At 41.9% G+C, this 16,992-nt stretch overlaps 1 protein-coding gene across 1 annotated transcript in view; it reads right to left on the bottom strand.

Moving 5' to 3' along the window:
- Positions 1-16,076: 16,076 nt before the first annotated feature.
- LOC119182772 (alpha-1,6-mannosyl-glycoprotein 2-beta-N-acetylglucosaminyltransferase) overlaps positions 16,077-16,992 on the bottom strand; it is a 37,810-nt gene continuing 36,894 nt past the window's right edge. Inside the window, exon 7 of the mRNA XM_075874356.1 lies at positions 16,077-16,284. Within this exon, the coding sequence (XP_075730471.1) occupies positions 16,077-16,284 (208 nt within the window). The remainder of the gene's footprint in view (positions 16,285-16,992) is intronic.

The following is a 16,992-nucleotide window of genomic DNA, read 5'->3' as shown; positions in this document are numbered from 1 at the left end:
CTCTGGATAGACTAGACAATCGGCCTTTGTCGGAACAAAGGATTCTGGGTCATTGGCCAAGCCCATCCTCAGCCCAAAATGCTTTGAAAGCTTTGCTGCGCTTTTTGCGGACAACTGGCCTCAGAGACAGACTTTAGTGTCTTATACTTTTTGATGTTGCCTTTCCTCTGTCGTAGTTTTTTTTAATTTCTCCTTCTCTTCGCAGCATTTCTTTTTAACATCTTTCATTCCCCTCACCCCTTTCCCCAGCACAGGGTAGCCAGCCGGTCTAAGAACTGGCTAACCTCCCTGTCTTTCCGCCTAAATTTTCTTCCTATTTTTTTCATTATTGTTGTTATTCTTTTCTAATTCTTTATTTGCTGCAAGTGTAGCCGGATTCTCATTTATTCCTCTATCGAGGATGTCAAATCGGTGGATAAGGTATCACTCTCGTTGTTCACGTTCTCGGTTTAATTTAAATCCTGTCTCTAAGAGCGCTACTGATAGTTTGTCGAATGCATGGCCGGGAAGATTGAGATGTTTTGATAGTGGTAGATTTTAGGGCTGATTTCGCATGGGCTCTGTGATTGTAGAAGCGAATCTTAAATGGTGTTTCTGTTTTTTCGATGTACTGCATACTGCACACGATGCATTCGAGTAGGTATACCACATTAGAGGAATCGCATGTGAGGTTTCCTCGTATGTCAATCGAAAACTTTGATTGTGTGCTAATGGCTTTGTGTGTTTATCGCATCGCTTTTATATATATATATATATATATATATATATATATATATATATATATATATATATATATATATATATATATATATATATATATATATATATGTATATATATATATATTTTCTTACCAATCTCTGCCAGCGTTGAAGCGAGTGCGATCGTGATGCTGCCTGCAGTATGCAGCATATCTACAAATATGGGAGGTAATAGATGAAATAATATGAGCGGTTTAACGTCCCAAAACCACCATTAGATTATGAGAGGCGCCGTGGTGGAGGGCTCCGGAAATGTCGACCACCTGGGGTTCTTTAACATGCGCCCATATCTGAGCACAGGGCCTACAACATTTTCTCCTCTATCGGAAATGCAGCCGCCACAGCCTGGATTCGATCCCGCGACGTGCGGGTCAGCAGCCGAGTACCTTAGCTACTAGACAACCGTGGCGGGGCCCTAATGCATGAACGGCCTCGCAATCTTGAAATCAAACCAATCAATAATGCGTGGCTGCAGCAAAAGAAAAAACTGGATTGATTGGCAGAAAATGGGAGAGGCATTTGCCCTGAATTGAGCGTATACTCAGGCTGATCATGATGATGATCATGATCATGATGATGATGATGATGTTAATTTAAGTGCTTACTTGTCCTTCTGCTTCGCACTTATTTGCAGTGGTGTGGCTCCGGATAGCTGTAGTTGAAATATTTCTGTGGGATAAGAGAAAGCGGGGGATCAAATTCAATAGCACTGCTAATAAATATTCCTTTACTGACAATCCTATTGATGAAAGTTATTAAATTATGAATTCACCCTAAAAATCAAGCACCAGTGTAAACCATGCATCAATGTTAAGCATAATAATGCTACCATCGATTTATACCAAACTGCCTGAATTGTTTTATGGGGAGTCCAATATTCGTTATATATATATATATATATATATATATATATATATATATATATATATATATATATATATATTGTAAAGGGGGTTTATTGAAGGACTGAGCAAGCGGGTGGCAGCTCTAAAGCAACGCAGGCGGACCTAGATGACGGTGCTTGATCGCCGATCTCGTGCCTTTTTCTTGTGTATGATAGCTGACCTGGTGGCATCAACGTCTTATTCACTACAATTACCCCCGGCGTGATAATTCAAGCACAAGTGAATGTGCATAAATTATCAAGAGGCCGGTGTACCGGGGAAGAAGAAAAGATGGGCTTGACAATGCGTACTCATTATGTGCCCATATAATGGGTCTCTGAAGTCGCTCGGTTGTTCACTAAAGGGGCCCTGCAACACTTTTTGAGCATGGTCAGAAAATGCTGCCGATCGGTATTAGAGGCCCCCGAGAACACGCGAGCCAAATGCACATAGCGCAGTGTGTGTGTGTGTGTGTGTGTGTGTGTGTGTGTGTGTGTGTGTGTGTGTGTGTGTGTGTGTGTGTGTGTGTGTGTGTGTGTGTGTGTGTGTGTGTGTGTGGTGTGTGTGTGTGTGTGTGTGTGTGTGTGTGTGTGTGTGTGTGTGTGTGTGTGTGTGTGTGTGTGTGTGTGTGTGTGTGTGTGTGTGTGTGTGTGTGTGTGTGTGTGTGTTTTCTTGCATAAGACGGGGCGCTATAAGTGCTTTTAGCACTTTAAAAAGGAGGAATAGACGTATCGGTGCCTGTTGCGTACCATGCATTGCGATTCGAAAATAAAAAGGACTGTCGATTTCTTGCAGCCTGCTGACGCCATTATCTACATTCACCTGTATTCCGCAAGAAAATGTGTATCAGTGAGGCAGCATGGTTACTACAGAATCACTGCTGTCTTCTTATATTATGTTTTCCTGTTCAGTAAACATGATTACAAAGAACGTGAAGAACATGAATAATAAACATGAACATTGAACATGAACAATTAGTTCATAGCGATCGTCTTACTGTCCGCATGACTACAAGCTTAGTAATACGATCACTATTTGGGCTATTACATACCCACTCTTTTAAAAGGTGTGTCCACCAAATCGGCAATAGAAGAGCATACAGAATGATTTTGGATGTGAGGTTTGCCGTAATAATTTGTATGCAGGTTACGTGACTTTATGCATGCTCTCAGAAACTCTGCATGAGTCCACAGTGTTTGATTTGTGCACCACATTATGTGGTACGCATATCTATGCGTACCACATACTGTGACTGTTTACTGTACATAATGTGACAATGTACTGTGACTGAGTGGTACACAAATATTTGTGCACCACTCAGTCGCATAATCTGGCTGCTAGAGAATATATATGTTACAATCGCGTGTGTTTGTGGGCGGGGGTTGATACTCATTTTCTTTTGTTCTGAGAGAGCATAGAAGGCTGATCAATAGTAGGCTGTGTGAGCTAGATGGAAACTAACTAGCATAGTAGTAAATATGAATGTAGATGGAAGAACGTTGGTTTTATTTCTCTATAGAAAACAAAAGAATCGAAACGTATCTGCATTTCACCACTATGCTCACTTCTTGCATCAGACGAAATCTCCGCCCCTTGTGAGTGCCAGCCGCCCTCACTTGCTACAAGTGCTCTGATCAAATAATAAGTAGGGTCCGAAGTAACGAATGAACAAAATTTATTCAAGGACACGAACACGCACGAAGGCTTATGCTCAAGCGCGCGCACATGTGCACACACAGCTTGTCACACACAACACCACCACCGTCCCATTTGTCAAAACTCTATAGGGCACTTATGGCCATCGTTTTGTAGCAACGCATCGCGAATGTAGATGCAGTATAGACAGACCTTCGCTTGCTATAGGGGCACAACACACGCGCAGATCATGGTACTTTTCTTCAGGCTCACGCCATCACCCAACGGCTGCGTGTCCGACGTTCCAAACTATTCTGGAAGTGCTTGGGCATCTGTTCAAATTAATTTCGAACACGCATCTATTCTGTATAGAACAGAATGTCTTAGCTGAACTACTATTCTTCGCTTTTGTTACAATTTACAACTTCCCGGCGTTTTGAGGCACAGTGCGTTGAGTTATGCAGCCGATGAAATGACAGATTAGACGCCTCTGTGACGATATTCAAAACTGCTCAGACTTGGAAGACCTGCTACTTGGAAGACACATCAGGTTTATAAGAAACAACAGCGCTAAAACAAGTTCACCAAGAAGTGACATACCAAGCGTCCAGTTTTTCTTTTTTTTTCTGTTCTATAAAGCATATTTTCTTCAGTTTGCCTAACTAAAAACTGACGGCTTCATTGGTATATGAAGCTCCTTCCCCTTCTTACAATCAACGCATGCTTAAAGTACAATTGAGAATCTTCCAAAAAATTTATGCAGCTTTACTTACATCGTCAAAATTGTGACAGTGAGGATTAGCAGAAGCGCTGTACTCGATGCAGTCATTGTAACAAGAAAATCTGTACTTGTTTGCTATTCGATAAGACGCAACGTTGTGTAACGGTTAAACACTTTTATGAGCTTGTTATAAAATGTGGTTATCGAATGAGAAAGAAACAATTGGTGGCATATTTTTTTCTGCCCGAGGACGTATTCGCGAAATCCGGAAGTTAGGTTGTCATGCATAGAATATTGTGAACAATGAGCTAATACGTTAAGGATTATTGGTTCATCAGAATAAACACAAGAGGCATAACAATAGAGGCATTTTCAGTTTTCAAGCGTACACAAACGAATAAAGTAACCTCCAGTTCAACCTTCAAGATATTATCAGTTTGATTTTAGAAGAAGTATAATAGAGAAGACAAAATAATGCGCCCGAGAAAGCTAATTTTTGTAAGCAGCTCTGACAGCTTATGCGTATGGCACATATGCGCGCTCTTCCAACGTTGTGACAGCCCAGGAATCTTTTGATGGAGAAAATTTTCAGACAGAATGGCATACGTACTGTCTGGCGTAATATCACGGCCTCAACTGGAGTAAGATTTTTATTTCGTTCTGTGTCTGAATGCAATTTCCCCTCCTTTGAAACAGTAAAATACCTTTGCACTTGTTTTGATACGAATCCAGTCATGTTGCCAAGGTGACCAGACATAGGCGTTATTTTTTTTTGTTCCTTCGTTAGGCAGCTGCTTGCTTCTCTGCACGGAAGTAGTCATGGGTAACGAGAATTTTACATATGGTGCGAAAGGTAAAATTTAAGTGATGTCAGAAAGTAATTATTGGAAAGCGCGTCACAAGAAAAGATTAAATGTGCTGAAGGATATTAAGCTGGTTTTTGACAAGTTAAACGTTAACGTTGACATGTTTGGGTGAGGTGCAGCAAAACCCAGCTGCATAAGTTGTCGCAAAGCAAAAAATGACACCAGAATAAGAGCAATAATTTATTCAAGATCTTGAACATAGACTTCAGTAGCGTTGTTAATAAAGTTGTAGAACTTGAGTCTATACTATTGTCACATGACGCGGACGTTTCCATGCTCAGAGAGACATGTCTGAATAGCAAAATATTTGATAGTGAATTTGCCCCTCATGGCTATAAGGTCTTTCGGGGCGACCGCGACAGAAGAGGTGGAAGTTTGGCCACTTTGTTTAAATCGTCAATACAATTTTTTTGAATACCTGATGCACAATACATTAAAGTTGTCTTCAGTAAAGCATATATAAACAAAGTCCGCTTTGTACTTGGGGTGTTTTACAGGCCTCCTAGCTATTCTGCAGTGGCACTTGAAAACTTAAGGTAACACTTACAATGCCATATAAGATATTTAAGGAGGGTAAGAGCGCACTGAATACGAATACACAAAGAAAGGACACACACACACACACACACACACGCGCGCGCACATAGCGCTACTTTCAACAGTTTATTTTTGGGATCACAACACTACCTATAGGGCACAACGATGAGCACAACTACTGCACAGAAGTAACCGCAACATTACTGCGCATCATAACGGACGCCAAAGAAATCAAATTCCTTCTAAATCACCGCGATATAAGGCATACCAACAAACCTGTCACCCAACTTTTCAATCTCTCCTGCCTCTATTATCTCGCGCGTAAACTTCATTCTCGCGCATAAGGGTGCAGTAGCATGTGCGCCTTTTTGTAAGGGGGTGCTTGGCTTGGAGTCGTTGAGACCATAAAGTTTTCTGTCAATACACTTGAGGGAACTCTGGTACTAGTGTCTATGGGAGCTGCGACGCATGGCTGTTCAGAGGGCATGAGAATTGTGAGTAGTACATGGATTTGTCTAATCATCGTACTTCTGGCTCCGTTAGGGGCCGCGTGGCTTGAAGCTGTTTTGTGACGAAACAAAGAACACCAAATGTCCAGCAGTTACGCTTCACGGCCTTAACCTATTGGGCTTACAATTTCAAATCGGGTCACGAAGTTCAAAAGAGTTCGGCCTTTTCTTCGAAACGAAACCAAAACACAGCAATAAACGAAGCCACAAGTGCAATTCACCGCCCTCAAGAACGAATACAGGGGAAATCCGTGTACGACCGATCATTCCGATGGTAACTGAACGATCGCAACACAAGAGTACCCTCTAGTTATAAAATCCCATGTTCTGACGCCCAATGGCGCTGTACGCTTCTACCACGCATTATTACGGCAATATTTCATGTTTTATGGTGAAGCATGTGTACAGGAGGCGTGCGCTTGCAAAGAATGAAAGTTACGTTGACTGCAATTCCAAGCAGAGGAAGATGTTTTCACTGCAGTGTGTTCACAAGCAGAGGTGTGGCTGTGTTGTGTGGCAGAACACCCGCTTGCCGCGCAAACTATTCTGGTTAAATTTCTACTCAGACCCAGAATCTTCTATTTCTTATTATTGAGATAGCAATAACATTGGCACTTTAGTCTGGATTTTGTCGCTGGCGTCGGTGTACGTCGGCGTACGCACACATAACGTCGCTCGACGTATACGTATACGTATCTATATATATGTGAAAATGCAAGAACGAAAAATAATCTAGAGAAACACTCTGGCGCGCGGAATCAAGCTTGGGACCTCTGAGCCGTGAGTCCGAGGCGTTAGCCACTGAGCCATGAAGGAGCACCTCCTTCAACATTCAAACGGCAAGCTATTTATATCTACCACTTACCGCTGGTGACGGGCATCTCGGGCATGACTATCGTGTTGTCAGTATTAACATGAAAATGGCGCAATGAGCGCGCGACGCCACATCGTCACGACGCGGCGGCGCACGCTCTCATCTCCCACGCGTACTTTGCCCTGCGGAGAGGGAAAAAGATGGACGCTAACGTGCATGCTTTTCTTGTGGTGGAGACAATCATACGTCTTGGCTGGCCTTGGGTTTTAACCGGAACGATTCTGTTGTAGTTACCGGGTGCGCAAAGGTCACTGATATTACTGCACAGTCTCCTTTCGCGAAAAGGGCGCACTTTTCAAACACAGCGAAGTAACAACTGAGACGCTTATTCGCGTTCATCTTTACGTGTGAGTACGTTTCGTGCTTCATTTGTGAGTGAGAAACGCAGGGCACGTTTCGATCTGCTTGATATTCTGGGCGTGACCTTCCAATTTTCTGCTATCACGTTCATCGCTTCGACTTTGCCGTGAAGCTGTGACTTTTTTTATTTGCGTTTTTCTCGAATTTCTGGTCGCGCAAAGATGATTTTTCGCTCACAACCAATGATGTCGATGGCAGAATTGCTGTGAAACGACCTAAAAAAATCACAGCTTTTGCGCAAAGGCGAAGCAATGAACATGATAGCAACAAATTGCAAGGTCACGCGCAGAATGAAGAGCAGATCGAAACGTGCCCCACATTTCTCACGCAAAAATAACGCACGAAACGTATTCAAAGGTACAGATGAACGCTAATAAGTGTCTCAATTGTAGCTTCGCTGTGTCTGAAGAGCGCGCCCTTTTCACAAACGAAGGCTGTGCAATGATTGCAGTAACCTTTGTGCACCCCGTAACTTCAACATAATCGTTCCAGAGTAAGCCCAACGCCAGCCAAGACATATGGTCCACCGCACCGGGAGATAAAGGTGCGCGACGGATTCTCCACTCCCCTCCTTTCCGTGGGTTAAAGTACGCGTCAGAAATGAGAACCGCTGCGCGCTCGTTGCGCCGTCTTGCTAATAATGTTGAAACACGATAGTTCCCCCCCCCCCTCGAGATACCCGTTGACAGCGGTAAGTGGTAAATATAAATAGCTTGCCGTTTGAGCATTCGAGGAGGAGCCCCACGGTGGCTCAGTAGCTAACGCCTCGCATTCACGACGCGGAGGTCCCACGTTTCTTGCGTTTCTTTCTTGCGTTTTCATCTATATAGATACGCACACATATACGGTGAGTGATTGATGGCGATGCCCACGTCAGTGTGACGCCGACGCCGGTGGCAAAATTCAACCGAGAGTGTCTATATAATCACTATTGCAATAAAACATTGTTGAGGTCCAGCGGGACGCGTTCTCGCACGCAGTGGGCTGCTCCCGCATCGGGGCCGCCAGGCGCGTATGAGTCACGAAAATTGACTGAGTGTTCGCACTGCAAAGCAACGGCCTCTTCTAGATCCACCAACCAAACCGATCCTTTGGTTACTGAGGCCACGTTTTACCCGCGATCTTCTTATTCGCATCCGCCCACCGAACTTTCTGTCTCCGCTTTGTGTTCGCCTTTTTTTCGAATCCAGTTTGTTATTCTCGGTGACCAGTGGTTAACTTTCCTACGTGCAAAGTCCTTCCCATATGCCAATTTCTTTACTTAGACTGTGATGTAGTGATGCAGAAATATCGTTAAATGCACTATCAATAGTATCGATAGCATGAAAATAACTATGCATATTATCGATAGTCCATTTACTGATAGTTTTGCCGGAAACAGTCACAGAAGGCTATACTATTCGCAGCAATGCCCCGCTGCGGTAGTGTAGTGGCCAAGGTACTCGGCTGCTAACCCACCAGTTGCGGGATCGAATCCCGGCTGTGGCGGCTGCGTTTCCGATGGAGGCGGAAATGTTGTAGGCCCGTGTGCTCAGATTTGTGTGCATGTTAAAGAGCCCCAGGTGGTCGAAATTTCCGGAGCCCTTCACTATGGCGTCTCTCATAATCACATGGTGGTTTTGTGACGTTAAACCTCACATATCAATCAGTCTAGTATTCGCAGTAATCGGGTTGGTTCATCCATGAGTAATTTTTGAAAATGAAGTTACCTCAGTGAAAACGCCGGAACATGCCTGATAATAAGTTATAGTTACAAACGCAGCAGACAAATCATACAAAAAAAGCCAGTTCGTAATTTTTTTCTAAATTTGAGACCACCAAATGCTACATAAGTTCGAGATCCTACAGTTCCATGACTTCAACGGCTTGCTTGCCGCTACCAGCTTAATTATCATGCTAATTAAACTGTTCAGTTTATTTATTATTTGTAAGCCAAGCATTCTGGTGAAGGAATACAAGCATGTCAGCCTTATCTCCCTTTAGTCTGCTCATTTTTTCTGAAATGATATGTCCAGCAGCGTAGAATACGCGTTCTGCTGGTACTGACGTCACTAGGATGCGAAAAGAAACTTCCTAGCCATTTCAGGGAGGGGCGCTGTGGAGGATGGCCAAAAGGGCCAGAATTCTGCAGGACTGCTTATCGTTTCCTCTGTAGGTTGTTTTTGCAAAGCTATGTACCCAATATCTTCTTGTTTATATAATCTTAGCGTTTCTTGTTGTTGTTGTTGTTGTTGTTGTTGTTGTTGTTGTTGTTGTTGTTGTTGTTGTTGTTGTTGTTGTTGTTGTTGTTGTTGTTGTTGTTGTTGTTGTTGTTGTTGTTGTTTGTACTAAGACATGCACTCACTCCTGTTATGCCTCGAAACCGAGACAGCAGTATTTATAAATAGCAATTTAAAAAATCCCCAAAACGATAGACCGCGCTTACGGGGAACCAAGTTTACGCGGCGATGTGTTCGCGCAGTTGGTTTTATACTATTGACAATCCCATTGAAATTACAGTCGATAGTATACTATCAATGTTACCATCAATGGTGCTATCGATAGTTCTTCGTACCGCCGATAGTTCTATACTGACTAAATCATCGATAATATCGATAGTGTTGTCGATAGTTTTGCATCACTACTATTATGCCCTTAACACCGGTTTGTTCTCTAACACACTCTACTCTCTTCCTGATCTTTCAGGCAACACCAGCCAGTTTCTTCATCATTTCTTTTTTGCGTTGCTCTCTATCTAAGTTCAACCCACATTGTTAGCCTTCAGACTCCTGCTCCGAACGCAAGTACTAGTAAAATGCAGTGTTTATCATAGGTGGGTGCACGGAGGGGTGGTGTGAGGTGCCCCCTCCTTGTTATCTTTGGGGAGGGGAAGGGTAAGGTGCAAAATCAGCCCCATACATCGACTTAATAAGGCTGCGACAAACCTTCACCACCCCGCCCCGCCCCCTTAAGAGAACCCTGCGCATTCTTATGGTGGTTATATCAATTACGAAAAACAATCGTCCAAAATCCTCAAGAATCAAGAAAATGGAATATATGCTCACTGCCTTCAGAATTGATTTTAGGGGCGAAGCTCTTTATGGCGTGGCTTGTGCATCCCCCGTTGTCGTAGTGCGTAACCCGTGGCACACACCCGCATACGTATACCAGTGGCAAATACCCGCCCTCGGGCACATATCCGCATGTCCACTTGTTACGAAAAACGTAGCATGGTGCCGTTATCACGCTCTCGGTTTTAACAAGGCACTTACAGCAGAAATGTGGTACATACTCTCGTTTCGTTTTTGGATTGTCCCTCTGGATGGTAGTACTTGTATATGACGAATATATTAAAAAAGAAGCGACCTCGCGGTACTTGAAGTGTTGACTAGATAGACGGACGGACGCACGGACGGACGCACTGACGAACAGACAGACAAGCAGACGAACAAACGAACAGACAGACAGATGGACAGACAAACGGACGCACGGATGCACGCAGAGATGGACGCATGGATGAACGCATGAATGGACGCACGAACGGGCACACGTACGGATGGACTGACGCTCGGACGGACAGACGCACGAACGGGCGCACATTTGGACGGACGGAAGCACGTATGGATTAATGGACGCCTCGCCGCACTCATCAACATTCATTTCGTGAATATGCTGTGATTTTTTTTCTTGAGCGGTAGGCATCTTATTATGATTAAAAGCACCATTTGGTATACTAAGTAGCAAATTTTATTCAATTGTCCTTTAATTAAGGGGTTACATGGTTACGGCAAACGGGAGAGTTGACATATCATTCTCATTGAAGCTTTTTGATCTTTAAAAACTGGCCTAGTAATATTTGTAAAGTGATGAAGTTCACCCAATTTCAGCAAACAGAAAACCAATACCAAAACTCGGGAGGGTGCAACTCACATATATTTTTGGAAACTCAAGTATGAGTGAGCGTTGTTATATCAACCATGAAAACACTTATTAGCGTGTTTGTGCGGGCTGCGCTAGCAAATGTAGCACGCCCGGCCCACACACATTAACTAACGCATTAACGTCTTGAACAGTGACGCCATTCTGGCCGTCCACTTGTTGCACTCATAAGTGCTTCGGATTGTATTTCATCTTTGAATTGGGATTAAATTCATTAGGACACAACATTGACGAAAAGCTGCTTTTAATATCTTTTATTAGAACTTCTATTTTACATACCCGCTAAAATCCTCTTGTTAGGAGTTTAATTATTTCAGGAACCTAATTATTCTTTCAATTAGTATTTTTAGGCATCTCAACATGCCTAATATTACAGAAAAAATCTATTGTGATGGCAATGAACAATTGTTGCAGTTTCATTTCGGGAGCATTTTGGACAAATTCTTGGTCATTATGTATACGCCGTTTTCTTTGGGAATAGTATTAAACTATCACTTATTTTTCAGTGCCTGCCGACTATGCTCCATCCCACATACATAGTCTTCTAGTTACTTCATTTTCATGGTTTGGCTCGGCGTTCTCTGCCTGTCCTAAGTATAGATGTATTCCTTTACTACTTCCAGTGCCTACTATTAGCTGCTTTTATCTTCGTAAACATCCTGTGGAAAACAGATTGTAAGCTGATCCGCCTGTGCTTTATCGAGTCTTTCAAGTCTTATCGCCATAAATTAAAATTTGGCAAACATTCTCCCAAGATTCTGGTATCCTCATCATCATATATAGTGCCTGTACGGTGTGGCCAGTTTTTTTTACAGCGAAAGCTCGTACGAGACCACAACCCCGTTCATGCGCAGTTGTCTGCCTCCGGGGGCCGTAACCACATCGCACGAAATTAGAAAAAAAAACTAGCACCAGTGACTAAGTGGGTCTCGATTACGAGCCCGCTATTATACTGAGCCAAGCCGGTGGGACTTGTTGGCGAAATTGCCTTAGGCAGGCTTGATGTCGGGAAAGCAATCGCGCTCATACCACCTATAAATCGCTTTAAAACATCGAAAGAACAACCAGTCATCGCACAATGCGAATAGCGTAACGAGTGGGTCATTCAATGCTCAAACCCATTACAAAAGGTTGTTGTTGTTCACCTGTTACCTGCCGCGCATAACCACTTCAGCCATAATTCCTCATCATCATCAGCCACTGCATGAACAATTGGCGCAAAATTCCTTGCAAGTGTTTAGCGGATACCACGCTTCTTAGAAGAATGACAAATAATAGCATATCAAATGCCGGCCTACTGCCCAAAAGATTTATTAATAATTCCTTATTGGGTGTGCTAGCTGTAGTTGCCCAATGAGTGTTTAGAAAAGACTCTGAAAGGCCGCTCTTTTAGCTTTCGTTGTGACTGTGCTGCGCCTTACGCGCACGCCTGGCGTTTCTAAGACAAGAACTACGCCTATGATTGTAAGCGGCATTGATATTTACCTAGGTAGCGGACGCATTTTAATGCAGGCCAAATGCTAGACACCTGTTTACTTAATTTCCAGGCCTCTCCACTATACGGCATCGCTCCGTCATATCGTGATTTAGGGACTTAAAACTCCAACAATTATCAACAACTGACTATAGGTAAAAAGTTGGGTGCCATTACATTCGTTGCTATGTTTCGTAGTGCGTGATTCACTTGCGCTATTTTTGGTGTGTGCATATTTTTTTAGTCTAGCGCCAACTATCTTCAGGTTTGAAAAATTTATAGCTGGCCGCTTCGTACACTGTGGCGAAATTCTTCGCCCATTGTTGTGGGCGACCATTTCATGACGAAACAGTTTCCACTCACACAATCAAACAAAAAAAGCCCTTGACCCATGGAAAAGAAAGATTCAGGAGATTTAAATATATTGTTGAAGCCCGTATCTAGTTCTCACTAAAGAAATATTGGGTAGTATTGTAAAGTCGTATAGAAAAACTTGTACGAACGTTGCGTAACCTATTGTATCAGAACACTTCTGGCAAACAAAGCCGAGAGTAGGACACTTTGAAGCTGTCTTGAATCCCACTTTGAGTCAGTGCTACAATGTCCTTTACATTTAGAAGCAAGGGGCATTGAATGCATTGTCCTGTTTTGCAAGATAATAGCTTCTAGACCACAGAATTTTTTGTTCTTTGTACGTTGACAAAAAATGGGGAACCCTTAAGTTCCATGTTTAATAGTTGAACGCGATGACAATATTTTGTTCCTAGTGCGTACTTCAAACACTTAGTGTATGATATATTTTCTAACTTGCTGTGCACCTACTACGTGCCTTTAAAGGTGCAGTAACGTCTGTGCTTTTCTAATGGATGACTGGCTTCATACTATGAAGTCATTGTGATAGTCCGTAGTTCTGACACACAACGTGCATGCGAGGTACGCTTGTACTACGCATTACTACTGTAATAGTTGATGTTGTAACGTGAACCGTGTATACAGGACGCGTGCGTTTGTAAAGCATGAAAGTTGATTTCGCTGCCTTTTCAAGCAGAGAAAGTTATTTTCACCGCATTCACAAGCAGATGCGTGGCTGTGTACCAGAACACCCGCTTGCCATGCAAACGACCCGGTTTTGATGCCAACTCTAACACAGATTTTTTTTCATTGTTTATTTCATTTGCACCTTTCTCAATTCTTGTTCACGCACAAGATGGTCGACGTTTCAGTGACGCAAAGACGATTTTTCCCTCCCAACAAACGACACCGACGCAGATGCCGGAATTTCTGCGACACACTCTTTAACGCTATCGCTTTAAAATATTGCAATGTCATGCCTCACAAGAAAGAATGAGGTGGGACTAACGTCATAAACAGATCAATTCATAAAAAAACTTAGTTCCCTAAGGAGGAGAGCAAGAATGGTTCATTTTTATCCCTCATTGATAACGCTGGAAGGCTCTTCCGAAATATTTTGTCAAATGTAATCTCGTCAATAGGTAATTCATGGTACGAAGGAAATAGAAGCTTTACACATCTCGTGCTGCACCATACTTTGTGTTTTTAATATTGAAGTACCCCAAGGGCCCACAAAGGACATTACAACATTGGGGTGGGGACATAAGATAAGCCTGAACGATATTTTTTCAGAAAGACAATTAGTCAAGTTTGCACACAGCTACGATATATTATTTCGTGAAAACATTGTAACAAGACAAACATTATAACAAGAGTAAACAGCCAACAAATAAAATGGTGGCTCAAAGCTAAAGAACTATATACAGGCTTGTAATACTGAAATAAACGAAAAATGTTCAGTTATTGAGGAAATTTCGGGATGCGAGACATTCTATTCTTCCAGCGATAACCCTAAGGTAAGTTCTTGTAATTTTCTGCCAGGCCAAGATAGCGTTCCCATTTTGAGCATGATTGAAGTGACTAGAACCAATTTATGGCAGTAAAACATTCGACTGAGCATAGCATATATCACTTTGATACAATATATGGGGAAAATGTACTACAAAATGTCCTGCGCAGGGTGAGTGATGGAATGTGCAGCGTTTCTTATTAAATATAGAATACTTTCAAATTGTGATTATGATGGTAAGACGAATCGAATTCTTTATTTTGAATGACATCCAGTCGATCCGTGGGGTTGGCCTGGTGTGAAAGGTAAATAATTTATGCACATTTCAGTGAAGGGTCTACCAGGGACATGTATGCTTGAAGTCGGCTAGATACAGGCGTCATTTCAGAAAGCAAAATTTCTTTTCCACTTGAGATACTATATTCTATATGGTCAGTCCCTGTTAGCCTCGAATTCGAAAGACGCCGAGGTATATAATGATTTTGCCGAATCTACTATGTTATTGTTCAGTACGTAACTATTAAATTGCGAGTTTAAGACAAGCGAATGTCAAGTCTTTGGTATTTTTGTAAATTTGCCTCTGTCGTTTGCAGCACCATTCTGCTAGCTAATTCAGGGGAAATTGTAGAATTATGACGTGATTAGTGCTCCATGAATAACGAAATTGTTGATAGAAAGGGTAACTGTAAAATTAAAATGCAGTAAAAAAGCGGGCCTATCACTGTACCTTAAGGAACACTCACCTTGACAAATGTAAGATTATAACCACTTGAAAACAATGCATAAAAACTTTTGAAGCCATCGTGTTGTTTCCCTAGCAAGCTCGAGATTATGTACATTTAATGTAATTCATTTGTGAGGTGCGTAGTCAGACAATTTTCACAAAGTAATAAATATTCCATCAATAGAGCTAGGCGATGAAGTATGAATGTATGTTACCAACTGATGAAGCAGCGCTTGGTAAATTTCTTTGTATATAGGGAGTTTTCTAGATAAAGTTCAAAAAGAATGCGATCAGGACTTGTTGCTAGCACATCGAAATAACGTCTCTTGCACTGGCAAGAGAACTCGTAGAGACACGACCTGGACGATGAATTATTTGAAATAATCATCCTCTTTTGGGGAATACAGAAAGTTATTTTCGTTTATTATATAGAATCCGTTTATAAAACAAAATCTAAAAACCAAGCGATAATGAGTTCGTGCAGTAAGAAAGCAATTATGTTCCCTTTGGTAGAGTCTTTCTGGTTGCCATAAGACGGGATAGACCTATCATAACGAAAAGCTAATATATTACCGATCTCTCTATATATCCAACACCTTAAGACCACGTGGAGGAACTCACAATAATGTATCTAAAATACGTTCATCCGAAGACACATAATGTAAAATATAACAATCGCATGGAACCTATATATTGTTATATATTGCCATGGAATATAAGGATTGGAGGCGTATGGAAGTTGGCAAAAAAGAAACAAATACTGTTGTCAATTATGTTATGAAAACATGTATGATCACACAATGATGCATTGCATATGCGATCATTTCTGAATACGTGGTCACGTAGGAAATAAAGACCGCATTAAACCTACATTAAATTTCCGATGGTACAATATAAGGTTAAAGAACATGGGACTGACACAAGAAACTAAAGAAACGGATAGCTTGGTGCTTCCTAGGAACCCCATAGCGTCATCTTGACGCAGAGTTGGTGGTCCCGAACGTCGGCCCATCCTCCGCTGACCTTGGGCAGCCGTATTACGCGTGGAGGGATGGATCGCAGATTGCGCATGCGCTCAGAACCGAACCCTTCCTTGGGAATCACGCGCAGAGCCTTGCGGAGGAGCACTTCTTGGCACTTTTTGGGACGCCGGTGGACGCCGCTGCGATACGAACGCCGAAATGAAGACCATAACAATTTGCCACTCATTCGTTTGATTAAAATGCAATGAATATCATGAACATCGCTTGCTACGTGTGGTGTTATCGTCGTGATCAGATATTCGCAGTGTTGCTTAATTTATTGCAGCGTAGATAGATAGATAGATAGATAGATAGATAGATAGATAGATAGATAGATACATAGATAGATAGATAGATAGATAGATAGATAGATAGATAGATAGATAGATAGATAGATAGATAGATAGATAGATAGATAGATAGATAGATAGATAGATAGATGGATAGATAGATAGATAGATAGATAGATAGATAGATAGATAGATAGATAGATAGATAGATAGATAGATAGATAGATAGATAGATAGATAGATAGATAGATAGATAGATAGATAGACAGACATACAGACAGACAGACAGACAGACAGACAGACAGACAGATAGACAGACAGATAGATAGACAGATAGACAGATAGATAGATAGATAGATAGATAGATAGATAGATAGATAGATAGATAGATAGATAGATAGATAGATAGATCGATAGATAGATAGATAGATAGATAGATAGATAGATAGATAGATAGATAGATAGATAGATAGATAGATAGATAGATAGATAGATAGATAGATAGATAGATAGATAGATAGATAGATAGATAGATAGATAGATAGATAGATAGATAGA

This window comes from Rhipicephalus microplus, chromosome 9 (genome assembly GCF_043290135.1).
Source record: "Rhipicephalus microplus isolate Deutch F79 chromosome 9, USDA_Rmic, whole genome shotgun sequence".
NCBI classification, from domain to species: domain Eukaryota; kingdom Metazoa; phylum Arthropoda; class Arachnida; order Ixodida; family Ixodidae; genus Rhipicephalus; species Rhipicephalus microplus.
This window is presented reverse-complemented; position numbering and strand designations above follow the sequence as displayed.